The sequence below is a fragment of the Myxocyprinus asiaticus genome, chromosome 32, assembly GCF_019703515.2.
Source record: "Myxocyprinus asiaticus isolate MX2 ecotype Aquarium Trade chromosome 32, UBuf_Myxa_2, whole genome shotgun sequence".
In the NCBI taxonomy this organism is placed as follows: Eukaryota; Metazoa; Chordata; class Actinopteri; order Cypriniformes; family Catostomidae; genus Myxocyprinus; species Myxocyprinus asiaticus.
In genome coordinates, this window is record NC_059375.1 from 33,149,916 (window position 1) to 33,176,500 (window position 26,585).

General features: G+C 37.2%; 1 protein-coding gene across 4 annotated transcripts in view; it reads left to right on the forward strand.

Moving 5' to 3' along the window:
- Window positions 1-22,136, forward strand: part of cyth1b (cytohesin 1b) — a 91,679-nt gene extending 69,543 nt beyond the window's left edge. For 3 of the 4 annotated variants that reach the window (XM_051667069.1, XM_051667068.1, XM_051667070.1), the window contains exons 3-13: window positions 6,441-6,505; window positions 7,774-7,840; window positions 12,679-12,797; window positions 14,535-14,615; window positions 14,723-14,835; window positions 15,744-15,892; window positions 16,022-16,134; window positions 18,919-18,997; window positions 19,129-19,200; window positions 20,694-20,848; window positions 21,188-22,136. In XM_051667069.1, the coding sequence (XP_051523029.1) occupies window positions 6,441-6,505; window positions 7,774-7,840; window positions 12,679-12,797; window positions 14,535-14,615; window positions 14,723-14,835; window positions 15,744-15,892; window positions 16,022-16,134; window positions 18,919-18,997; window positions 19,129-19,200; window positions 20,694-20,848; window positions 21,188-21,266 (1,092 nt within the window). In that variant the 3' untranslated portion in view covers window positions 21,267-22,136. The remainder of the gene's footprint in view (window positions 1-6,440; window positions 6,506-7,773; window positions 7,841-12,678; window positions 12,798-14,534; window positions 14,616-14,722; window positions 14,836-15,743; window positions 15,893-16,021; window positions 16,135-18,918; window positions 18,998-19,128; window positions 19,201-20,693; window positions 20,849-21,187) is intronic. The other variant, XM_051667067.1, reaches the window with a different exon arrangement.
- Window positions 22,137-26,585: the final 4,449 nt, after the last annotated feature.

Consider the following 26,585-nt stretch of genomic DNA (forward strand, 5'->3'; position numbering starts at 1 on the left):
AGTAGATTTGATTACTTTTGTAGACTAATTAATAAAAAAAATACATGACAAGTTCTTGGAAAATCTCTACACAAACGATCGTACAGATGTAGGTAAGTTTGAACCAGCTCGCTAATTACTCTGAACGCCTCTGTGACTGAGCTCCAGGTCACACCTACCGATAATGGGGACCAATGGCAGTAAGATGTTTAGCAGCCAGTATGAAGTTTTGCTATAAGTTTGCCCAGGCAAGCTATTACGAACCACCAAAACAAATGCAAAAACATCTTTTTGACCAGATTTAGTTCTAAATGACGTCATACCCATTCGTTCTTCCATTTCATATGAAGTATATCAGGGCCTTAATACTCTTAATGAGGAGCCATATGATGCTGCCTATGGAGGGCATGAGAGGCCCACCCACAGACCCTACCTGACCTGGAATATGCAAGGCTGCCTTCGGGCAGTGGGGTGGTACAGCGTGCCTGATGTGTCTCCTGGTCATAGGATCTGTGTGAGGTATATGTGAATGTTTGAAAGAGAGATAAACATAGAAGAGAAGGTCTTTAGATGGCCTACAAACAAAGTAGTCAGATCAGCATTTCTCAAAATGTCATTGCTGGTTTTGTACAGTATTCAGTGGGCTCCAAAAGTCTGAAACCACATTTAAAATCTGTGATTAAAACCTTTAAAATTTAAACCTGAAAATTAACAAAGTTTTAGAATTTTGAAAAATTTGAAACAAATGTACAGTATGTAATGTAAAATGATTGAAAATATTAAAGATTCTTCACTATTTCTAGGTCACTGATCAAATAAGAAATTTTTTACAATAAATTAAGCAACTCCTTTGTACTAACTGTCAGATTTCTTTGCTTCCATTGAAGTACACAAGATGCTTTTTAAAGCATTCTCAGATCATGCTGGGATAACATGAATCAGGTTTTTCACAAACTGCCAGCTAGAGTGCATGCTGTCATTAATCCAAAAGCAAAACTTTTCATTCCAATTGTTATGCTGATAATATAAAAGAATTTGTGATGAAAAATAGAAACATTTTACTTGTGGTCTCAGACTTATGGACCCCACTGTCACTAGAAAAACGTATACATGGCAACTCGTAGTCTGGCCTGAAACAGGTCAGCTATGCAGTAATGATATTACTTTAAAGTACAAGAGACTAGACAGAACTTTAGTTCTCATGTATAAGTAAACATCTGTCATTTCCCAGAGTGCTTCTCTGAGTTTCACTACAATAACTGTTCAGTTTGAAAATCGATGCTTGGCTGTCTGAGCTAAACGCCTTTTGATCGTGCTCACTGAACCAGCAGTGTCCGGGCATTTAGCAGGTCCAGTCTGGCTCGGTCTTCCCTGTTCAGTGCTACATGCCGCAGGCTCTGAAGGCCTCAGTCAGTTATTGATGATACCATTGCCGCTGTCATTCCAGTTAGGGTTAGTGGGACCAGATCGATGCTTTGTGTGTGATAGCACATCTCTGGATCATTAGGTGCTCTTTAGCTTGTTATTGTTATATGATCTGAAAATATGAAATATTTGCACAACTGTCTGGCATTTGCAGCAACAGATTTCTGAGGAATAAGGTTGACCGAAATGGGTTTTGAATTGCTGATTTATGTAACTGAAGAGTAGGATGGCCAATGCAATAAAATTACATTGGCCAAAAAATTCACCTTTTCTGTTTTCAAATATTTGAGTGAATTTTGAGTGAATATTCTGTAAAATACAATTTCACATTTAATTTAATCTGTTTTGTCTATTTATTAAATGTATCAGTCTGTCCTTAGTAAGGAGTTACAACACTGAAGCATTTACAGCCACTTTCATTGCAAATAATGCTGATATTATGTGCAATTTAGTTGATTTAAGTTCTGTTTATCTATCATTTGCAAAGGAAATTGTGTTTCATCAATAATGAGGAAAAGGGAATTTCATATGCTGTACTTAAATTGTAGTTATTTAATGAAATGACTCCATGTGCCCATTTTGGTACTGGTTAGGCAGTTGGTTGGTTTCTCATGTTATGTTTGTCTAATGGAGACAAAGTGCCCGATTTATAATGACTGAACTGCCAAGCTCAACCAATCTGTCTCCATAGAGCCCTGCTGGACAATCCTGGTTCCCTCTCTATCTGACTGGGAAATTGTGGCTGTTGCCAAGAGACAAAGGAAGGCATTAAAATATATTGCATGAAAAAACAAATAGAAATGTGAGGGCTGAAAACTTGTAGCATTTGTTTACATGTTACCTTTATGAGGCTGTTATTGCCTAGCAATGCTCAGATGGAACATTATTATCTTGAGCACTTTATTTCAGCAGACATCTGTCTTTCACAGCCAATTTCCCCTTCTCAGAGTGGAATTCTTAGAAACTCTGAGTTGGCTTGACTGGACTGGCTTGCACTCGTTCCTGTTTTCATCGATTGGTTTCACACAGCTAGATTTTTGACGATCACCATAAAGTCTGGTACACATTTCAGCTTTCATGCATTAATATTAATGTTTCATTTATAAGATCGACATCATGAAGCACTGCCTCATGGATGTGCGTATACCAGGTAAATAGCATGGATTTCTCATCCACATATTCGAATTTACTAATTTGAAATTAGTTTTGTAGACAAAAATATAATTGTGCCAACATATTAATATATTTAATTACAAAACTAAAATTGTATAAAAAATAAAAAAAAATAAAACTAAGCCACTGAGTGCCCAACATATAGATGGGAACTCCTTCAATACTGTTTAAAAAGCATCCCAGGGTGATACCACAAGAAGTTGGTTGAGAAAATGTCAAGAGTACATTTCTGCAAAATCTAGGCAAAGGGTGGCCACTTTGAAGATGCTAAAATATAACATAGTTTTGATTTATTTTGGATTTTTTTTAGTCACAACATAATTCCCATATTTCCATTTCTATTATTCCATAGTTGTGATGACTATTATTCTAAAATGTGAAAAAAATAAAGAATGAGTAAGTGACCCTAAACTTTTGAACGGTGGTGTATATTTTTTATTTTATCCCCTTTTCTCCCCAGTTTGGCATGTCCAATACCAAATGCTCTTATTCCTCATAGTGGCGCAGCGACTTGCCTCAATCCTGGTGGCAGAGGACGAATCTCAGTTGCCTCTGCTTCTGAGACAGTCAGCCTGCGCATTTTATCACATGGCTTGCTGAGTTTTCCATTAAATTCTACCCAAATCATTTTCAAAGGACAAAGATTATTTACTCTAGCCATCACTGGATGATCTATTATGAACATGTATCTTTCATAGATCCTACACAATGTATTTTCAGTTACAAGTATGTCGTTTTGTGGTTTGACAGCTTGAATAAATGTCCTATTCAAGGCTACATACAGAGAAATTGCATAATAAATGGCGCCATTTCTAATCATTCAGTTTGCGCAGTTACACCAGTTTCACTAACCTGCAGAATGAATGTCACTTTGTTCATCCTTGTTTTGTTTTGTTTTTTGGGGATTTTCTCCCCTTTTCTCCCCAATTTGGCACTGAGAGCGAGAGCAACATTATAGTGACCACGAGGAGGTTAACCCAACGTGACTCTACCCACCCTAGCAACCAGGACAATTGGTTGCTTAGGAAGCCTAACTGGAGTCACTCAGCAACCCTAGATTTGAACTTACAACTCCAGGTGTGGTAGTCAGTGTCTTTACTTGCTGAGCTACCCAGGCCCCCACTTTGTTCATTCTAGAAGAAGTACAAAAACCTTTGTAACATTGGACTGCAATCTCCTGCACCGCATCAGCTCATCCTGTGTGTTTGTGTGATCGTTACCGCGACCGGCTTCAGTAAATGGTATATCACCCTCTTATGGTCTCCCAACACTACTACACAGACTGTTAAACAGATGGCCAACTGAATGAATGAGAAAGCACACAAATTGGGCTTCTAATTTAAATGTCGGCTAATTTTAATATAAAGATGTCTCAAAAAAATAGATAAAATAATGTGCCGATCAATAATCAATATATCGATGTTTATGACATCCCTATCATTTAGTATAATTAACCTTAGTAGACCAAATAAAAGCAGTTTACAGCAGTTTATCTTCCACTCACTCACTCGCCCTCATTTGCTCACCTGTATCCAAAACACTGAGGGGGAATTCACTAAGAATTAATGAAAAGTCATTTGCACATGCTGCCTGTGCTAGTTTAGCGCCCTAATTATGCAGATCAGGCAACGGTGCAAACGTGTCCATAAAATCACGTTTTGCATTTGCAAATACAATCTTGCGGACCGATTCTGAGCGCTATATAGCGAAGGATGCAGCAGACCACCGTTATCTGACACACTTTGGCAGAACTGAACAGCATAACTAACTGCTGTGATCCAGACACTTGAGTCATCTTTTTAACATGCCGAAAGTGCACATGACTACACAGAACATCTGGATAAATGCGAGGTTATAATGCTGTTCTCCATCATTTTATCATTATTTGATGAATTACTGCTGATATGATCAATAGAAAACGTACACTAACGTCTCTTTTAAACGAAAATTATATTACCGCCTATTTCATCTGGAGGTAATAGCTCAATCTAAATTGCGCCAGGCTTTATTTTTTTAATGAAGCGCAATCTGTTATAAGCCTAATTTACATAGATGGGAGCCTTGTTTGCAAAGAAAGGAATGACAGTTACTTAATTTACATTTTCAAGACGCAGCACAGTTTCAGCGCTGATTACGTAGGTTAAACTAGATTGCAGGTTGTTAGTGAATAAACACAGGTTTTTGCTCTGAAATACCACACACAAAAGTAGCGCAACTGTTTAGTGAATTCACCCCCGAATGCATTAGTCAATGGTATGTATATTAGCACCTGTATATAAATGTGAATCTATGCATTACACCAATACACTTGTCACTAACATATACACATTCTCACTGTCACACATCATATTATGGTTGTCAAGAAACCAAAATTACAGTAGTCGATACCAATACCAGTAATGATTTTTGATACCAATTTTGATAAAACAACCAAACCTTATATGCTTATGAACACATTTCCTCATTTAAAGATAAATATTAATATTGTAAATGCCAAAAAAACAAAAACAAAAAAAAAACATTTTGTTCTATATTTTAGTATTGACTTAGTACCAAAGTCCTAAAACATTTGACATCCCTACATAATATCTGACACTGAGGACACACTCATCTCCAAAATGTTTGTGAACACCATTTACATGTTCTGCCACAGTAAAGTGACTGTTTATTTAAAAAGTTAACTGGGCAGCAGGATTGTGGGAGAAATAGGAGGCTGTCATTTTGGCTGTGGACTGTATTGACAGCTTTCAGATCAGGCGATTGCAGCATTCTGTCTTTGCGTTTCTCTTTTTCTAATCTTCTTGCTCTTGTTTTCTCAACACTACTGGTTCTCTAGTCCTTAAGCAATAGTTCACCCCAAAATTATAATTCTTTCCTTATTTACTCACCCTTTTGCTGTCTCAAACACTTATGACTTTCTTTCTTTTGCGGAACACAAGCAAAGATATTTTGAGGGATTTATGATTTTTTTGTCTGTACATTTAAGTCAATGGGGTCCAGATCTTTCAAGCTCCAAAATGGACAATAAGGTAATCCCTACGTCTTGATTGGTTTAATCCATGTCTTCTGAAGCGATGCAATCGGTTTTGGGTGTGTAGCAGACCAAAATGTAACTCCTTGAGCATGTGTACCATTCTCTGCACGTCAATCTCGAGGAAGTGTGAATGAGCTTCTCTCATGATGTCAAAATTTATAGTGAATAAGGAGTTACATTTTGGTCTGTTTCTTACCCAAAAGTAGGGTTGGGAACCGAGAATTGGTTCTTGTTCAGAACCTGTTCCATTTTTTGAAAAATACCATACAGTATTTGGGCCATAAAATACTGAGGGCAGTAAATGCAATAAGAATTGAATCGGAACCAGAATAGTTTAGAGGAATTGGAATAATAAAATTCCTAACGATTCCCATCCCTACCCAAAACCGATCGTATCATTAGAAGACATGGATTAAACCACTCAATATGGATCATCTTTGTGCTGCCATTCACTACTGTATCAGCGGCACATAATTATTGAGATGAAAGCATTTCTTACCAATTCCCATTTGAAATAATTTTTAAATGTATTTTTTTTCATGCATAGACACACACCCACCAATGTAAACTTGCTCTTATACTCTTTCTCTCTTTGTGTCCCCTGCTCGTTCCTTCCCCCTTTCTCCCTCCAACACATGCTACTTCACCTTGATATCTCATGCAGGTGCCACACTGTGCCATGATCGAATGTTTCATACTCTTGTTAATCATATTAGATATTTATGATCCTCTGTGTGTTAATTTCACTTTGAGAAGTGCAGCAGAGGGGGTCACCCTCAATTGTCCTTTTGTTAACTCATCCATTTTTTCCCTTTTCTCTTTTTTATAGCGGCTAAAGGATGAGATAGCAAAGGTGACGAATGAGATTGAAAGTCTTGGCTCCACTCAAGAAAGGTAAGATGGGTTGTTTAGGGGTATTTAAGGTTTTCTGGTGACTTTGTTGTTGATGCTCAACCCAAACAGAATTCTAAACAGCCATGTTAAAGTCAACATGAAATCAAAATTGACCTTTTTAATGTTCTTAATACATGTTCTTGGTTATTCCAAAGTGAAAATATTTGTCTTCGTAATCTTTCATCAAAATGTAACCAACTAACCAATATTGAATATCTAATTAGACATTGTTTTAGCAACTTGCATTCAGATTTGGCTCCATTTTGGCGTTGAACACCAACTTTTCACCAATTAATTCCAATAATTATCCAGTTTATTCAGGTTGGATGTAATCAAGTCATCAACCCTACATTTCACTCTGAAATACGTCACATTACGGAACTAAAATAGGCTGCAAATGCTGTTTCATGTTGACTTTAAGTAATAATAATGTTCAGCCTCAACTGGTGTCCACTGTCTGAATCTCTCCAAACTCACACTCTCGCACACACAATACAACAATACACACATTCTGCATTACTTATATTAGCACACATGAATGAATTTCAGACATGCCCAAAGTATTTTTTCCTGCCCCTGTGGTAGGGGAGGCTAGTGAATTATGTATGAGTGTTTTGGGTAGATTGACTGAGAAGTGTGCAGGATTTTGGGAGAATGTCTGAATGGTCATATATTCAGTCCCTGCTTGGCCTGTTAATGTTATATAAAAGTAAACTGTTCCAAACAAAAAAGGAGGTTAAGGGTGTAGCATAATATTGTTCATTTTCATGCAGTCTGATACTGTTTGGTCTATTCCAAGACCAAGAAAATGTTCCATGTCGTTAACTTCTCTTTTATGAAATTTGTTTCACATTCTTTGTTCCTCCTCTGCCTTGAGTGAGGTCATGTAGGTCATAGCTGGAGGTACAGTAGTGTGAGGCCTCTTTTACAGGCTGTTGCTTTCAACATTACATTTGGCTGATTGGATATTAATGATGTCATAATGGAGACTCCAATAGGCATGTGGGTCGTGCAATTTGTGGGTGATGATCTTTATCAGGTTGAAGATGTTGTAAACCTCAATTCCTTGCTCTAGTTTTGTCTTTAGAATGTAAGTGTCTTTCAGAATTGCTTAATATGTGGGCCTAGTTGCAAGAAACCCCCTAATTTAAGGAAATTCTTAGTTATAATTTGTAAGGCTATTGTCTCTGTGGATTTTCTTAACTTAAGGGGTTTCTTGCAATGACTGCTAACCCTTATTAATAAAACGATTGTCTACCTGTGTTCAGAATCAATATGCAGCGAAGTAAACAGATGGCCATGGGTCGCAAGAAATTTAACATGGATCCCAAAAAGGTAAGCAAGCTTGTTTTGTGTTGGGGAGTAATACAAGAAGTATTGTCATTTGTACAAAGTTTTCTCCCTCATAGTGATTCTCTGCCAAACTTACATTGCTTTGGCAAAATAAGTATGATCTCCATTACATAAAATGATTTGCCATTTTGCATTTTTAAACCTTTGATCTTGTGTGGGTGGACACATTATCATAAGAACACAAGTATTGTCACTTTGCATAATGCAGCCACACCATTTTCAATTCATTTCCATAGATTCAACATAATCCAAACACACAGGTTAAAATTCAGAGAGCAGGAAAAAAGTAGAGGAAAGAAATTGTAGGTTTATATGGACTTAGAATGCAGGGTCTGGTAAGGCTGTTATGGAAGTTCTGTAACATTTTACAACAAGGTTCTGTACGTTAAGTATGGGATAATGTACAGTCAACTGGTCGGTATCGCAAAATAAACCCAGACAGGGTGATCAGGGGTCTTGTATTATCCTGAAGGGGTTTATTTTGCGATAATGACCAACTTATGTACCAACAATTTATAAAAAAATAAATGGACATGAAATATGGATTTGCATTTAAATTGTTATTATGCGAGAAGAAAGAAATTGCAGAGTCTCTAGAAACAGCTAAATTCCACCTCCAGTTTGCGTCGGAGTCCTGTTGGGGTTTATTTTGCAAAAATAACCTCCTGTCTGCTCATTATCCTGCTTATTACAAGACTAAATAAATAAATGTACATGAAACATTGATTTGCTTTGAAATTATTTTATTAGCTTATTTGTAGAGATCGTAGAGTGATACGAGAAGGAATGACTCGCAATACCTGGATGACCAATTTTATATCACTTAATCCTCAGATGTGCGGTTGTTATTGAGAACAGTCAGAATCGAGTATTCCAGAGAGCAGTCAAAAAACATTAATTAATGCATAATTATCAGGAACTACCAATAAACAATTATTTTACAGCATTTATTAATTTGAATTAATGTCAATTTATAAATATGCTATTGCTTATTGTTAGTTCTTTAGAGGCAGCTGTATGTTATCTTTGCATTTGTCGGCTGATTTACCCCCAAAATTTTAAACATTGCCGCTGATGGAATGTTCCAGAAACCTGTTTGAAAACTGTCATTATTTTTTCAATAAAGGGCTTGACCCCTGTTGTAATCATTAGTGTTCTTATTCTTTTTTTTTTCTGCCATGGGAGTCTATGGCAGCCCATAGAACCATTCGCAGGAACAGTCTGAACAGATATCACAGCAAATTTGGAGTCTGTACCTCAAACCCTTTAGCACCACCAACAGGTCAAAGTTTCACTCGTGTTTACGCTAATAACCTTTGAACTGTAAGTCCTATGATTTCTGAACTCACGCCAAGTTGAATGCATACCTTGGTTTCGATTTCTGCCTGACTAGATTTTCTGCCATTTAGAATTTTAAGGAAACACGTTTTTTCACTACTCCTCCTACAATTTTTGTCCGATTTCGACCAAAATTGTTTTAAAGCGATCGTGAGATAGATCTACACAAAATTGATCACTTTTTTTTTTCGATGTTTGAAATTGTTCTTGAGAAATGGTTTCAAGAAGTTGACGGCGAGCATGCCAAAATGGACTTCATGCTGTATCTCCGCAACACTTTGACGGATTGTGACAAAACTTGGTATGTGTCATCGCCATCATAACTTGAGGTCACCCGCAGCGTTTTGCCACACTCCCCCCTACTGCTCAGGAGATAGCAAAAACTGCTATTTTTGCTTATAATACTTGAACACTTTGGCCAAAAATTAAACTGGTCTAAAACTGGTCTAAAAATTAAAAGTTTGGCTAAAATTGGTCTCTTTAGATTTTAGTGAAACATTCCGAGTCAAACGGTACCCAATTTTCCCATGTCGGCCATTTTGGGCATCAGCCATTTTGAATTTTGTTGCAAAATGCTTTATTATATGAACGCATTGGCGTATCGTTACGAAACTTTGTATGTGTCATCAGGACCATGCCCTGAAGCTGCTTGAGATGGTTGGGTCCGGCGCCACCTAGTGGTGGTAAGTTCAGGAGGACTTGCTGAGCACAACAATAGCATATTTGCTTTGGTTCACCTTTTGGCCTGTTGCCACTTCGAAAATAGTTCCGAAACTACTTTAGTGAATTGCTTCAAAGCCGTTCGTCCAATCGGAACGAAACCACCAAAATAAGAAGCGTCATTAGTACATTTCTAAAGTTATGAGAGAACATGGCAAAATTTTGCTCGTAAATGCCAAAAACAGGCCGATGAATTTTAAAAGTGGTCTCTGCTTTTACGTAAATTGATATACACTATATTGCCAAAAGTATTCGCTCACCCATCCAAATAATTGAATTCAGGTGTTCCAATCACTTCCATGGCCACAGGTGTATAAAATGAAGCACCTAGGCATGCAGACTGCTTCTACAAACATTTGTGAAAGAATGGGCCGCTCTCAGGAGCTCAGTGAATTCCAGCGTGGTACTGTGATAGGATGCCACCTGTGCAACAAGTCCAGTCGTGAAATTTCCTCTCTACTAAATATTCCACAGTCAACTGTCAGTGGTATTATAACAAAGTGGAAGCGATTGGGAATGACAGCAACTCAGCCACGAAGTGGTAGGCCACATAAAATGACAGAGTGGGGTCAGCGGATGCTGAGGCGCATAGTGCGCAGAGGTCGCCAACTTTCTGCAGAGTCAATCACTACAGACCTCCAAAGTTCATGTGGCCTTCAGATTAGCTCAAGAACAGTGCGTAGAGAGCTTCATGGAATAGGTTTCCATGGCCGAGCAGCTGCATCCAAGCCATACATCACCAAGTGCAATGCAAAGCATCGGATGCAGTGGTGTAAAGCACGCCGCCACTGGACTCTAGAGCATTGGAGACGCGTTCTCTGGAGTGACGAATCACACTTCTCCATCTGGCAATCTGATGGACGAGTCTGGGTTTGGCAGTTGCCAGGAGAACGGTACTTGTCTGACTGCATTGTGCCAACTGTGAAGTTTGGTGGAGGGGGGATTATGATGTGGGGTTGTTTTTCAGGAGCTGGGCTTGGCCCCTTAGTTCCAGTGAAAGGAACTCTGAATGCTTCAGCATACCAAGAGATTTTGGACAATTCCATGCTCCCAACTTTGTGGGAACAGTTTGGGGCTGGCCCCTTCCTGTTCCAACATGACTGTGCACCAGTGCACAAAGCAAGGTCCATAAAGACATGGATGAGCGAGTTTGGTGTGGAAGAACTTGACTGGCCTGCACAGATTCCTGACCTCAACCCGATAGAGCACCTTTGGGATGAATTAGAGTGAAGACTGCGAGCCAGGCCTTCTGGTCCAACATCAGTGTCTGACCTCACAAATGCGCTTCTGGAAGAATGGTCAAAAATTCCCATAAACACACTCCTAAACCTTGTGAAAAGCCTTCCCAGAAGAGTTGAAGCTGTTATAGCTGCAAAGGGTGGGCCGACGTCATATTAAACCCTATGGATTAAGAATGGGATGTCACTTAAGTTCATATGCGTCTAAAGGCAGATGAGCGAATACTTTTGGCAATATAGTGTAACTCTTAAGTGAAATGAGATATTTTCACCAAACTTGACACACTTATATAAGGGCTCAACCAAGAAAAAGTTGCGGGGTTTTGCCATTTGGTGGTGCTATAACAGGAAACAATATGAAAGTGGCTCTAAATATCGAAACATTGGTCTGATTAATTAAAAAATTTGCATGGAGTGTCTTTGTGGGAGTTGCCGTCATTGATCATGAGGATAGTTGCATATATTGAGAAACATGGCAGCCACTGGCCAATCATCAACAAATTTGACATTGAGCACACCAAAATGGACTTGAGGCTGTATGTTTGCATTTTTGTGAGACTGGTCTTGTTAGATTGTGTGGGTCATGTAGAAAACAATGATACCATGGTTGGCCATGATTTGATTTTATGTAAACGTTTTGTTGTTGCTATTACTCCTATAACATTTGTCCAATCAACATGAAATTGAAATCTGCTGATTATTTGCAGACTATATCTGAAAATATTAGCAAATAGATTTTTGTTGTTTAGAATTGTTTCACAAACAAATTTGAAAGTACCAAATTTATAAAAATACCAAAGAGGAATTAAGGCTGTTGCATTTGCTTAGTAAAAGGAAAATATTTTAGGACCTTGCCCTGGTTGGTCATTGTGAATTCTGGATGCCCTGTAATAAACAATGGCTAAATGTGCTTGCTTGAAATATTTCAATCAATTGGACACATTTTTTCAGTTAAGTTTTTTAGTTTAAATTTGATGAAACTAAATATTGCATAGATGTCTATAAATGTATTGCATATAACTCTATGGATGTAAAAACTGACTTTTCCATTTTTTTCCAAAAAAATACTAAAAAGTGCTTGAGAATACACAAAACATTGTATAGAGTGCAATGTTGCACTTAACACCCTCTGCACAACCTTGAGTAAACACTCTTTATCAATGTACTAATAGCCAAAAGAGCAAGCACTTTTGTTCTGCCAATGATAGAGATTTTAATGTGCAATTAGTACACGCAAGTACAACAGTAGTGTATCTTGAGAAACATGGCCATAGATGTTTGTTTTTTGATCTTTAACTCTAATTTAAAATGTGTCACGATGCTTCTTTCGCTGCTCATGCTGCCGATAATTGGTTTGACACCTATTGTATTGCTGCTTGTAGCTATATTTCCATTTGCTTTTGCTAGAGGTGGAGAAAACGCACAATTAAGCTTAAACTATTCATTTAACTAATATTAATGTATACAAACGTATTGTAAAGAGTTACTAGAAGTTCTACATGCTGAATCTTCTATTTTTCTCAGGGGATTCAGTTTCTCATAGAGAATGAATTACTGAAGAACACTTGTGAAGATATTGCTCAATTCCTCTACAAGGGTGAGGGCCTCAACAAGACAGCCATCGGAGATTATCTGGGTGAAAGGTAAGAACGACAGAATCCCTCTGCTGATGAATTTGCTGAAGAGGAGAGAAAATCTCACTGTTTGTTAAAAACAGTGCTATAGCAGATACTTACCCATTTATTGTTCTTTAAGAGAACGGAGACTGCTGAATCAGTGTACCTCTAATGATTTACATGCAGGCTTCATGGCCCATAAAAACTAGGCTTTTGCGTCTTCAGTATTTGCAATATCTAGAATCGGAGCTCAAGGAATGATGACATCACCGATCATAAGCTTGGCCTCTACTCTCTGCCAAAGGCCATTATCTACAGAACAGAATGGCAGAAATTCTGTGTTTTGTATTAAGGGAAAGGTGTAAGTGTGTGTCTGTGTATGCTGGATTCATTTTCCTCCTTTAGTGTAATTATAGGGAATGCATTGCGGTACTGTAAGATTAAAGGAATAGTTTAGACAAAAATCAAATGTCCTTTTCCCTTCCATATATTCGAACTGACATGAGACCAAATGGTGTTTCCTGTTCTTGACATCAGAAAAAACAATTTTTTTTTAATCTAAATTTGGATGTGAATAGGATTTCAGAGCTTCGTAGTAGGCCAAGATTATCAATAAATAGAGACTTACATTTCGGTCTGTTCCTGACACAAAGCTGTCGAATAGCTTCAGAGGACTTGGAATATAGCACAAAGTTGTATAGACGACCTTTATATTTTGTCCATTTTTGGACAAAAAAGTATTTACTGTCATTTTATGTAAAAGAGTTGTAAAAGAGTTTCATCAAAAATCCTAAAAATTCTCCCTTTGTGTTCTATGGAAAAAAATTACAGTATACAGGTATAAAATTACATGAAGGTGAATAAATAATTCAATAATTTTTATTTTTGGGTAAATGGTTCCTTTCATTTGCCTTTAGAATTAAAGTCATGGCAAATTGAGGTGAAAGGTTAACAGATCACTTAATCTCGTAAGAAGAAAATGAAACAAGGTAACTTCAGTTTTAACTCAGATTGATTAAACTTCATTTACATAACTAATCATTTGTCTTGCTGGCTGTTTTATCTCTGATTGCAATAGCCTTAAGTCAGTCAATAGCACTCCACTCCAAACGCACACCCGCATAAATGCAAACACATTATTTTCAGTGTCACCTGAAGAAAACCAATAGTGAATTCTGACATCATTTGCTCTCTCTCTCAGTCACACTGAGTGTAGTGTCAGCAGTGTCTGGCTGGATGAAGAAGCATAAGAGTGTAGGGCTTAATGGACGAACCCCCAAAGTGGGTTAATGTATTCACAGCTCATTGACATTATCGACATGCCCCATTTCCTCACTGAAGATATAGCTAGTTACACACAGACAGAAAGCCCAGCCGTAATCCCCCCCATGGGATTTAATGCCCATTGGAGACGTCTGAGAAGAGGATCACAGCTGTAATTCACAGTTCACACAGTGAACTACGCAAATTTTTATCACAGTAGACGTGTTATTCCGTGGCACACAATTTGGGGATGCAAGCTTTTCACAGTGCTTGCAAGCCTCTTCACATTCATTTTGTAGATTTCTCTCTTAGATATGCTATGTTTGTTCTATACACTTTATTCCTTTTTACAAATTTAAGATTTAAGTTTGATGTTGTTGGCTTCCACAAAAAAACAAACATACAGTGTGACCAGTGTTACCTAAAACTTAATGACACGATTCTTTTGTTGCCATGCAAGCACTGTTACGTCATTGTTTTTCTAATTCATCTTATTTCCAGGGATGAGTTCAATATTCAGGTTCTTCATGCCTTTGTGGAGCTTCATGAATTTACAGACCTCAACCTTGTTCAGGCCCTCAGGTAAAAATAGAGATCTTCTCATTTACAATATTTCAAGTACACGCAAGGACCATCATTTTACGTGATATTCCACTGATCTCATCTTGAGTTCATTTCTCCCTATTTAGACAGTTCTTATGGAGTTTCCGTTTACCGGGCGAGGCTCAGAAGATTGATCGTATGATGGAAGCCTTTGCCCAACGTTACTGTCAGTGCAATCCTGGCGTCTTTCAATCTACAGGTATGTGTATGTGAGTGTATGATAATGTGTATGCTGTGCAAAAAGTAGTTATAATTATTTTATTAGGGGCCCTAGTCCCTCTGCAATCTCACTACACCCACTCCCACTCTTTACATGTGTTTTTCTCTTTTCATAAGTGTCACTTGCTTTTAGTCATGTGATTATGCATGTGTAAAGAGTGTCGTGGATGTAGAACTCTTCTTTACGCCCACATAATGCTCTGCAGAGTGCACATGGCCTGTCATGACCACAAAGCTCCATTTTATAATAAAACAATTCAGAGTAAGACATAAATATTCAGCTTGGTTGCTGAGTAGGTCTGACATCAAATTAGCTCTTTCCTCATTTTATTAAATGAATACAAATTTGAGTGGTGTAGTTGGTGTTGTGATTGTATTCAACATTTTTGGACAAACAAGAAATATTGGCTTAGTTTAAAGGAATAGTTCACCCAAAAATAAAAAATGATGTCATAGCTTACTCAACCTCATGTTGTTTCAAACCGTACAAGTTTCTTTCTTATGCGGAGCTCAAAATGAAATAGCCCTCTGTCTATAGCGATAGTGCCTCCCTTTAAAGCTTAAAAAAGGAGCCAAAAGTAGTCCTAGGAAGTAGTAAAGTTTTCTAAAGGCATACAATTTTGGTATTTGTTGTTTTTCAGCAAAATCTTGTTGTTCGTTGTGCATTCATTGGCATTGGCAAGAATGAGCTTCTCTCACAGCGCTTATGAACGCACAATGGACATCAAGAAGCGGAGGGCTATCTTCATTAAAACATCTCCTTTTGTGTTTCGCATAAGACAGAGAGTCATACGAGTTTGGAATGACATGAGGGTAAGTAAAATTTTGGGTCAACCATTCTTTTAAAGTTTTGTTCAGCAGTTGATTTTCCATGAATTTTCTTTGCAGATACATGTTACGTCCTCTCGTTCGCAATTATCATGTTGAACACAAGCCTTCACAACCCTAATGTGAAGGACAAGCCATCCGCAGAGCGATTCATAGGCATGAACAGGGGTATCAATGATGGTGGAGATCTACCAGAAGACCTACTCAGGGTCAGTGTCACAGACCAATATTATAGATATGTTTACATTTTAAGCTGATTTTTATTTCAGTTTGCAGTGCATACTGTAGCCTTTTTGTTTTTGGACGATGTAAGAACTCACTGGCAAACACTCCCACAGAACCTGTATGAGAGCATTAAGAACGAACCCTTCAAGATACCTGAAGATGACGGCAACGACCTCACGCACACCTTCTTTAACCCAGACCGTGAGGGCTGGCTGCTCAAACTTGGTGAGTTAGTGTTTCTCTGCTTAGAGGATAAAGGAATAGGACTGGTCCAATGACTTTTGTCCCTCAATAGGCCCCAGATATGTCACTCATGCCCAGGCCAACATGGAATCTGTGGCCACATAACTGCAGAATTGGAACACTGGTCATTCACAAAGAATAACACATTTACCGCCACTTGCGTGTTCATTTATTAAATCATTTAGCTAATTTGACAAATGCTTTCAACTACCAATAAGACTAAAATATTAGTAGAGTATTTTTGTCTTTAAAAATATCTAAACATCCTTAAAACATGATCCATTTACTTGAGAAGCAAGTAAATGGATCTTGTTTTAAGGATGTTTAGATATTTTTTACTGAAAAAAAAAAAAAAAAAAAAAAAAACAATGCTCCGTAAAAAATTATATTTTTGCCGTCTTGTACTCTCAGATCAGTTTAACACACTTTACCATGTTTAAATCTATTCCGCAGATTTTCCCCCAAAATCAGAAAATGTGGATTCCATCTGTGCCTACAATGTTCATGAATGACGGACAAGTTTTTTAATGATATTTGCCTGTATTTTCTGTATAGTCTGCTTCAGGTAGCATACATTATGTAAACTCAGGATGATAATGAGTTTACCTTGTTTTATCATTGTTGAGTTGAAAATTATTTACAAAACACTACAAGGAAACTCAACTGCAGATTTAATATCTTATTTAATAAGAGTTGATTCAGTTATGCAAAAGAATTATGTTTATCTGCAGTGATGCAGTGTGTAACTTAATAGTCTAGAAGCCTCATATCCCAAAGCTAATCTGAAACGGCTAATACAGTCTGCTTATTTTTCCATAAGCTCAGCCTGGGCTTTATACCAGGCTCACACACTTACACTGATACTATATTTTATTAAAGCCTTTGTTGCATTATCTCTTAAGATTTTCATGGTTGATTTGATTATGTTTCCTTTCTTCCACATATGTTTGTTTTGTTGCCTTTCTTCAGGAGGTATGTACACTGGTTTTCCTTAGCTAGCTCATTAAGCTATGCTTCCAGGTGCTTTGTGCTTCAATCCTTTCATTTGGCCTTTTTTTTTTTTTTTTTTAAATCTGTTTAATTTAAAATATATTTCATTTCATAAAAATGGAAGTGGTCTGTGTTTACGTCTGCTTCCTTGTTTGTCTCATTTGTTTGAGTTGTGGTGTTGGCTCTCAGTCTGTTGCCATGGAGAGCACCTTGTTAGTTAAACCTTTGGACATTAATTACTCTCTGCTGCAACCATGTGCTCAGTTTGAGTAATGGCAGCTCTCTAGGCCTTAAATGCTATTGTCTAATCAAAGACACGCATAAACATACAGTACATAAGCACTCACATGAAAAAGAAATGTAATTTAACTGTCTCTGTTAGACTGCTTGTGTGAGTGTGTATGTTTGTGTTTAAAAGCTTGCGTTCATACTTATGACAGAGATTATAGGAGATCAAGTAAAGCGGAATAAGGAAAAGTCATTCCTAAGGGTAGCCAATATGGCATCCCTACAGAGTTCAAATGTTACTTGTTACATAAAAAATCTTATTATGATTGTGGCATTCTGCAGTCAAATATTTTTATATAATTACTTTTTTGATATAATGATCCTGCTTATTTTCCTACATAAAACATCAGATGAAATAATTTAATGTGAACCAATTTTAGAACATACGTATATGAACCTTGCTTATTAGCTAAGGCATAGTGTTGACGTACCATATGGCACACCAGCAATGGACTTAAAGGAGTGAGATTTTATTGATTTTTACATTCCGAGATTCAAACATGCATGAAAATTGGGGCCGTGAATGCCTTGGGAATAATCTGCCTTTAAAGTGATAGTTCACACAAAAATGTTAATTCTCTCATCATTTACTAACCCTCATGCCATCTAAGATGTGCATGACTTTCTTTCTTCTGCTGAATACAAACATTGATTTTTGGAAGAATATCTCATCTCTGTAGATCAATATAATGCAAGTGAATGCCAACCAAAACTTTGAAGCTCCAAAGAATACATAAATGCAGCATAAAAGTAATCCATATGACTCTTCTTAAGTGATCCAGTCTTTTTGGGTGAGAACAGACCAAAATGTAACTCCTTTTCACTGTACATCTTGTCATTGCAGTCTGTTGGCACGATTATGTTTTCAAGCTTAATTACCTTTGTCAAGATTGAATGATGTCAAGATTTATTGTGGGAAAAGGAGTTATATTTTGGTCTGATCTCACCCAAAACTGATTGGATCACTTCAGAAGTCATTGATTAAAACACTGGATTCATATGGATTACTTTCATGATTGCTTTGTGTGTTTTTTTGTCTTGTTCACCATTCACTTGCACTATGTGGACCTACAGAGCATAGATATTCTTCTAAAAACTAACTGTACTGTTACTCTGCCATAATTGTTCAGGGGCTGACTGATTTCCCCAGTTAGATAAGGCTTATTAGGCTGATTTGATAACTTGCTACCATACTTGCATACATAATTTGTGTCACTAACACCTTAAACTTGTGCTTGACACAGCGAGCTTCTCATAACATACTGAATGGCCCAATTGGGAATCTTGGTGCATTATAAGTCATTTTAGCTGTCCATCTGCTAATGTGAGTTGTCATACATGTTTCTGTCTGCTGCCTTTGTTTTCACCTTGCAACATGTCTCTACTGCTGTTGTTGGCTCTCTAAACTCATCACATTTATTCTCTACCAAATACTCATACACTTCATGAGGGATAGCATCTTTAATATACTTGCATCTATCTGATCCACAGGTGGACGGGTGAAAACATGGAAGAGGAGATGGTTCATCTTGACAGATAACTGCCTCTATTACTTTGAGTACACCACAGTACGTAAAACCATTTTGGTGATGTTGAATGAATGGAGTTTGGGTTTGACTGATGCTGGCTCTTTGCAAACATAGTTCATCCTTTGTGTATTACTGCAGTCAAATGTTGTCTCTTCTGCTTCTATTTTAAGGATAAAGAGCCAAGAGGGATCATTCCTCTAGAAAATCTTAGTATTAGGGAAGTGGATGACTCCAAAAAGCCAGTAAGCTTTCTTTCTTTTCAATCTTTTTACTCACTTTTAGCTGAATAATTCACCCCAAAATGAACTACTAAAGTCATAAGTACCCTAATGTTGTTCCAAACTTGTATTGTTTTCTTTCTTCTATGGAACACAAAAATAAATATTTTGAAGAATCTTCATGTAGCTCTTGTCCCTACAATGACATAGTAGGGTCAGTGGCATGACACACATTTTTTTCACCCAGATCTATAAAATTATTAAAAAATACATAAAAAATACAGTTCACACAAAACAATTACTTTGAATACACCTCTTTTATTTTATCACATTTTTTCTGGGGCTTTAAGTATAAAATGTCATGTGGTGTAACCGTCCATAGACAGTAAAAAAAAAAACTAAATCAAAGTCTCATTAAAAACTGAAATTCTTGAAAAATGAAATGTTGGCATGAGTGGTGAAGAATAATAATTTATTATTTCTTTAAAAATATTAGCGGTGAAACTATTTTGTTTTTAAAATAGTGTAAGATTAATATTTAAAACACTTTTCAAATCAAAGTCAGGTGGTGTAATCAACATCTAGCCATTTTGTTGTCGTGTGACATAAAAACATCACATTTTTTTTGTGGAAAATGCTGTAAATGCTTTTGCTAACATTTCTCCAAACTTGACACTTGTTTAAAACTAGATTTTTAAAAGATTCCAGTAACACTTTACTCTAAGGTTCCATTTCTTAACATTAGTTTACATTAACCAAGAATGATTAAGAATGAACAATACTTTTACAGCATTTATTAATCTTGGTTAATGTTAATTTCAACATATAGTAATACATTTTTAAAAATCAAAAGTTGTATATGTTAACATTAGTTAATGCACTATGAACTAACATTAACTAACAATGAACAATTGTATTTTTAACATTAACAAAGATTAATAAATGCTGTAAAAATATATATATATTTATTTTTTGTTGGTAATTTATGATGCCTAATGCATTAACTAATGTTAACGAATGCAAACCTGTTGTAAAATGTTACAACAATTTCTAATTTTTTATCACCTCGGACAACCTTATTTGTCAATAACCCAGTAACCACGTCTGTAAAGTTCTGAAAAGGAACCTCCCCATAAAAAATAAAAAAACACGACAAAAAATTACAATAAAAATAGTCCAAACGACTCTTGCTCCATATTCATAGTCTTCTGCAGCAAAATGACAGTTTTAAGAGAGAAATAGACCAAAATTTAAGTGGTTATTCACTGATATTCTTAGCCTGTTCATTTACGTCTTTACTATCTTCTATGTTAAGGGTTTGGGTTTCAAGCACAAAGGTTGGGGCATCTTATCAAAGCAGGTGCAGCCAAAGAACTGGAAGAGATCCGTACTCGTACACTACCACCATTTTTCCCCATGGGGAAATGTCCTTGTGAATATTATACTCTTTGTTGTACTATTGTACTCTTTGTTGGATAAAAGCCTCTCCTAAAGGACATGTAACTCTCTTTACACAGAATTGTTTTGAACTCTTCATCCCAGACAATAAGGATCAGGTCATAAAGGCATGTAAGACTGAAGCAGATGGACGAGTTGTGGAAGGCAACCATACGTTCTACCGCATCTCAGCTCCAACAACAGAAGAGAAAGAGGAGTGGATTAAAAGCATCAAGTAAGTACTTATCTTAGCGTGTCTTGGAACTCATTGTACAGTAAATATGCATGTGGTACCTTACCTAACTCTAACCTTTACTAACCCTTACCCTAACCCAGTGCTACTGACACAGATGATGTCTAAACGTAAGCTAAAAACATTTGAAGATTCATAAATGACTGAACGATAACTAATTCAAAATGTTTAATCAAGAACTTTGGGGAGTATTATGCAATTCTGATCCAGTTTCCTAGGTAGATAGCTCAACAACAAACAGGCTAGATATGAGCACTATGATTATTATTATTTAAAACAAATATATATATATATATATTTCAACCTGAATGTTTTCTCCAGGGCTGCCATAAGCAGAGACCCCTTCTATGAGATGCTTGCTGCCAGGAAGAAGAAAGCATCATCTTTGAAGAGACAGTAGAATATTTAAACAAGGATACATGCATGCATGGATACCCGCTTCAAGGCTGTGAAAAGGATCTTTGTACATGGGTCTGGGAAATGGGCAAATTTAAAAAGGAAAGCCATAACACTGGATTGGACTGATTTGTCTCAGGAATGCCTTCGAATGTTTTCAGTGCAGTTGGTATTCTAAGAAGTTGCCTGACATTTATGTATGTTTAATTCTCATGAACTGCTTATGGAGAGAACATTATTGAACACTCACAAGATCATCTCAAATCAGCAGGTCTGACTGAATATAGCATCTCACTCATCTTTTTTAAGCTTGCTACAAATATGACTGCTCCTTTTTGTGCTTTGATACATATAAAAATGCTAAATGTGCAACTATTTTTACACAGTTATGTAAATATCTGGGAGGGATTGGTCCCCTATTTGTTAGATTTATCTAACAATATAATTTTAGTGACCATGGGGAATCCCAAAACATTTCACTTAGTTTGATTCATATTTATGGAATAATGTAAAAGCTGTTACATGTCAAAAATTAAACTACTGATTTAAGAGTTTATTTTTCCTATGTTTTATATTTTACCACAAACTATGTTGGTTGAATTGTTAATGTCACGTAAAAGCCCCCCCAAACACACTTTGTCTTTATATGCACTGATAATTGAGAGAAAACTCTCAAATACTAATTTATCAATACTGTACATATTTAAACATATAGGTTGTTTTTTTTATTGTCAAAATATTCTTTGTGCAAACGTAAATGGGGTAAAGAAAAAGTTTTGACCTGTTAAGTTTATTTCACCATTGCTATGTAATCTTGTGCTTAAAATAAATTTGGTATGATTGAGCTTTACCAAATAAAAAAAAGCTAAGAGTTTGTCATTTAGGATTTTTTGCAGCATATATAGTCCATAGAAGGCAAATTTCTAATTTTACCACACTTCTCATTTATCCAGTTTATGGGCATTTTCTTGGCAGTTTGTCATAAAGAGAACCCTTTCGAGACAGTCATTCCACTCGACAGCCATTGTTGGAATGCTCCCAGGCAGCTGTTTTCTATGGATACAAGTGGCATAAAAGTACAGCTCTTATCTACTTGAATGGGGAAAGACCGAAATCTCTAAAACGGTTGGTCAAGATTGTGATCAAAGAACATATTTCAAATCAGCAGATAAATTTGACTATAATGGCAGTATAAATTCTACTTCTTCATTTCAGATCATGCTAATAATATATATATATATATATATATATATATATATATATTAATAAATAAATAATATAAATATATATTATATATATATATATATATATATACACACACACACACACACTGGTGGCCAAAAGTGTGGAATAATGTACAGATTTTGCTGTTTTGGAATTAAATTTACATTTACATTTATTCATTTGGCAGATGCTTTTATCCAAAGTGACTTACAAAAGAGGAAAACATAAGCGAATCATCTTAAGGAGACAGTGGTACGAAAAGTGCCATATTACAAAGTTTCACTAGCATCAGAATAGTAGTATTAAAAACAGATTAAATTGTGACTGGTTAAGTGCTCATGGAAAAGATGTGTTTTTAGTCGTTTTAGTTTTTTTTAAAGAAAGAAAGTGAGTCAGCTTCACGGATGGAGTTGGGAAGGTCATTCCACCAACGTGGTATGATGAAGCAGAAAGTCTGGGAAAGTGTTTTGGTGCCTCTTTGTGTTGGTACAACAAGGCGACATTCCTTAGCCGACCGCAGGCTTCTAGTGGGTGCGTAGCTCTGCGGAAATGATTTTAGATATGTTGGAGCAGACCCAGTGACTGTTCTGTATGCCAGCATCAGAGCCTTGAATTTGATACGTGCATCAACCGGCAGCCAGTGAAGAGAGACAAGGAGTGGTGTAACGTGCTCTCTTTGGTTCATTAAAGACCAGACGTGCTGCTGCATTCTGGATCATTTGTAGGGGTCTAATTGCGCATGCAGGGAGGCCTGCAATGAGAGCGTTACAGTAGTCTAGTCTAGTTATGACAAGTGACTGAACAAGAAGTTGTGTGGCATGTTCAGAGAGGAAGGATCTTCCTGATATTGTAGAGTGTAAATCTACATGATCATGCGGTCTTTGAGATGTGGTCTATGAAATTTATTTTGTTATCGATGGTTACCCCTAGATTTCTGACCTTTTTGGAAGGCGTTACTGTAGTTGAACCCAGCTACACTGTGATGTTGTGTTCAACAGCAGGGTTGGCTGGAAAGACAAGGAGTTCGGTCTTGGCTTGGTTGAGTTGCAGGTGGTGTTCCTTCATCCAGGCCGAGATATCTGCCAAAGAGGCAGAGATTCGAGCAGTCACTGTGGTGTCGTTCGGCTGAAAAGACAAGTAGAGCTGCGTGTCATCGGCGTAGCAGTGGTAAGAAAAACCATGTGCCTGAATGATGGGTCCCAGTGATGTTGTGTATATAGAGAAGAGAAGTGGCCTAAGCACTGAATCCTGAGGTACCCCAGTAAGTAGCTGATGTGGCTTGGACACCTCACCTCTCCAGGCTACCTTGAAGAACCTACCCGAGAGATAGGAATTAAACAGTCAAGCACAGTTCCTGTGATGCTCAGCGAAGAGAGGGTGGAGAGGAAGGTCTGATGGTTGACTGTGTCAGGAAGGTCTGATGGTTGACAGAAAGGACCAGCAGAATCAGGACGGATGATCTGGATTCAGCTTTCGCCTGTCTCAGCGACTCAGTGACAGACAGCAGGGCAGTCTCGGTGGAGTGTCCACTTTTGAAGCCTGACTGATTGTCATCCAGCAGCTTGTTCTGTGAGAGACAGGCAGAGATATGATTGAAAACTGCCCTTTCACGTGTTTTTGCCATGAATGGAATGAGAGAGACTGGTCTGTAGTGCTCTACATGTGTGGGATTAAGTGCAGGTTTTTTCAGCTGCGGGGTTACTCGAGCCTGCTTAAATGAAGTGGGAAAAGTGCCTGTAAGTAGAGATGTGTTAATTATGTGTGTGAGTGCAGGTAGGATGGACGGAGAGACGGCCTGGAGAAGGTGAGAAGGAATGGGGTCAAGGGAACAGGTGGTGGGGTGGCTGGAGAGGAGGAGTTTAGATACCTCAGTGTCAGTCAGAGGAGAGAACATAGAGACAGAAGAGTTGCATACAGAAGATGGGTGTTTGACAGAGTGTGGTGCTGAGAATGTATTGCTGATGGTTGTAACCTTATTAGTAAAAAATGTGGCGAAGACATCTGCTGTCAGTGATGTGTCAGGTGGTGGAGGGGGAGGGCAGAGAAGTGTTTTGAATGTTCTAAACAAGCTGCAAGTGTCTGTGGTGTCTTGCACTGGTAATAGGAATTTTTGCAGATTTAACGTTATCTGAAAAAGTTACAAGCAGAGACTGATACTTACCCAGATCTGCTGGATCTTTAGATATCCGCCATCTCCTCTCAGATGCCCTGAGGTCAGTCCGATGTTCACGAAGGATGTCAGAGAGCCAGGTGGTGTAATATGTGCTGGCCTAGATTGGTACTTTAATTGACCAAAGTGGCATTCAGCTGATCACAAAATATAGTCAGGACATTACTGATGTAAAAAATCAGCACCATCAATATTTGAAAACTAGATTTGTCATTTTTTATCAAATCTAGACAGGCCCCATTTCCAGCTGCCATCACTCCAACACCTTATCCTTGAGTAATCATGCTAAATTGTTAATTTGGTACTTGAAAATCACTTGCCATTATGGATCTTAATCCGATTGAGCTTTTGTGGGATCAGCTAGACTGTAAGATGCGTGAGAAGTGCCCACATTTATGGCAAGTGCTACAAGAAGCGTGGGGTGAAATCTGGACAAACTGACAGCTAGAATGCCAAGGATCTGCAAAGCTGTCATTGCTGCATGTGGAGGATTTTTTTATGAGAACTCTTTGAAAGTAGTTTAAGAAGTTCTGAAAAATAATTTCAAATTGTAATAGTAATTTTTCATGTTATTAATGTCTTCACTATACATTGTGATCAGCTGAATGCCACTTTGGTGAATAAAAGTACCAATTTCTTTCCATAAGAGCAAAATCTGTACATTATTCCAAAATTTTGGCCCCAGTGTATATATGTATTTTTTTTCAGGCTGGTCTAGCTAATGCGCATGCACGTCCTCGAGTTGACTGACAGGTGATGTCTGTATCTAAAAGGTGATTAGCTCTTTTAATTTAAAGGCGGGACTTCCTTTTCTACACCTGCCATATTGGGGGGTGTTGCAGTTCTCACATTAATTTTAATACAAGTACTCCGTCTCTAGCTAAATAATCTCTGAGGGAACTGACAGAATGCATCTTCCATGTTATGCGCGGAAGCAGGAAATGATACTTTTAAATCAAAACATGAGACTTAAAAAGAATGACCATTTTTTAACAGTTTTCAAGCGGTTGAATGAGATGGGCTACCGTGTACTTCTTTTGCTCAGCTATGTACAGTATTTGATTAATATTTTGCCCCAGGATGGCTCGAAGTAGCCTGATTATATAAACAAACATAGAGACTAAAGAAACTGCATTTGCGGTAGAGGGTCAGATCAAGAGAAAACTCTTACATTTACCTGAACATGTTAAAGTCCTTGGTGATCTAGTTTTAAATTTGCCAAAATGTTAAGTTAAAGACCGCATATACAGTGCCTTGCAAAAGTATTCAGACCCCTGACCAATTCTCTCAAATTACTGAATTACAAATGGTACACTCTAATTTCATTCTGATTGATATTTTATTTTAAAACACAAACTCAAAATTAATTATTGTAAGATGACATTGTTTTTTTGTTGGGAAATGTTATGAAAAATAAAAAACTGAAATATCTTGCTTGAACAAGTATTCAACCCCCACACATTAATATTTGGTCGAGCCACCTTTTGCTGCAATAACTGCTATATATATATATATATATATATATATATATATATATATATATATATATTTACCAAATAAACCAATGTCACCTAACAATAATTGATTTTGAGTTCCAGTGTTTTAAAATATCAATCAGAATGAAATTAGAGTGTACCATTTGTAATTCAGTAATATGAGATAATGGGACAGGGGTCTGAATACTTTTGCAAGGCACTGTATATGCACAATTTAATGGTGTTTCGATTTTAAACGACTTAACTTTTTGAACGAACCTGTTGAGGGAATGTTACAAAATGCAGTAGAACAACACTCGTATTACCAAAGTCTTTCTAGCAAGTCAGTCCACTGTCGGCCATCTTTGAAATGCTATCGGGAGACTATTTCCAGTCAAACTAGTGAAGCTCCTATCTACTTTAATGGGGAAAGACCAAAATTTCAAAAACTGTT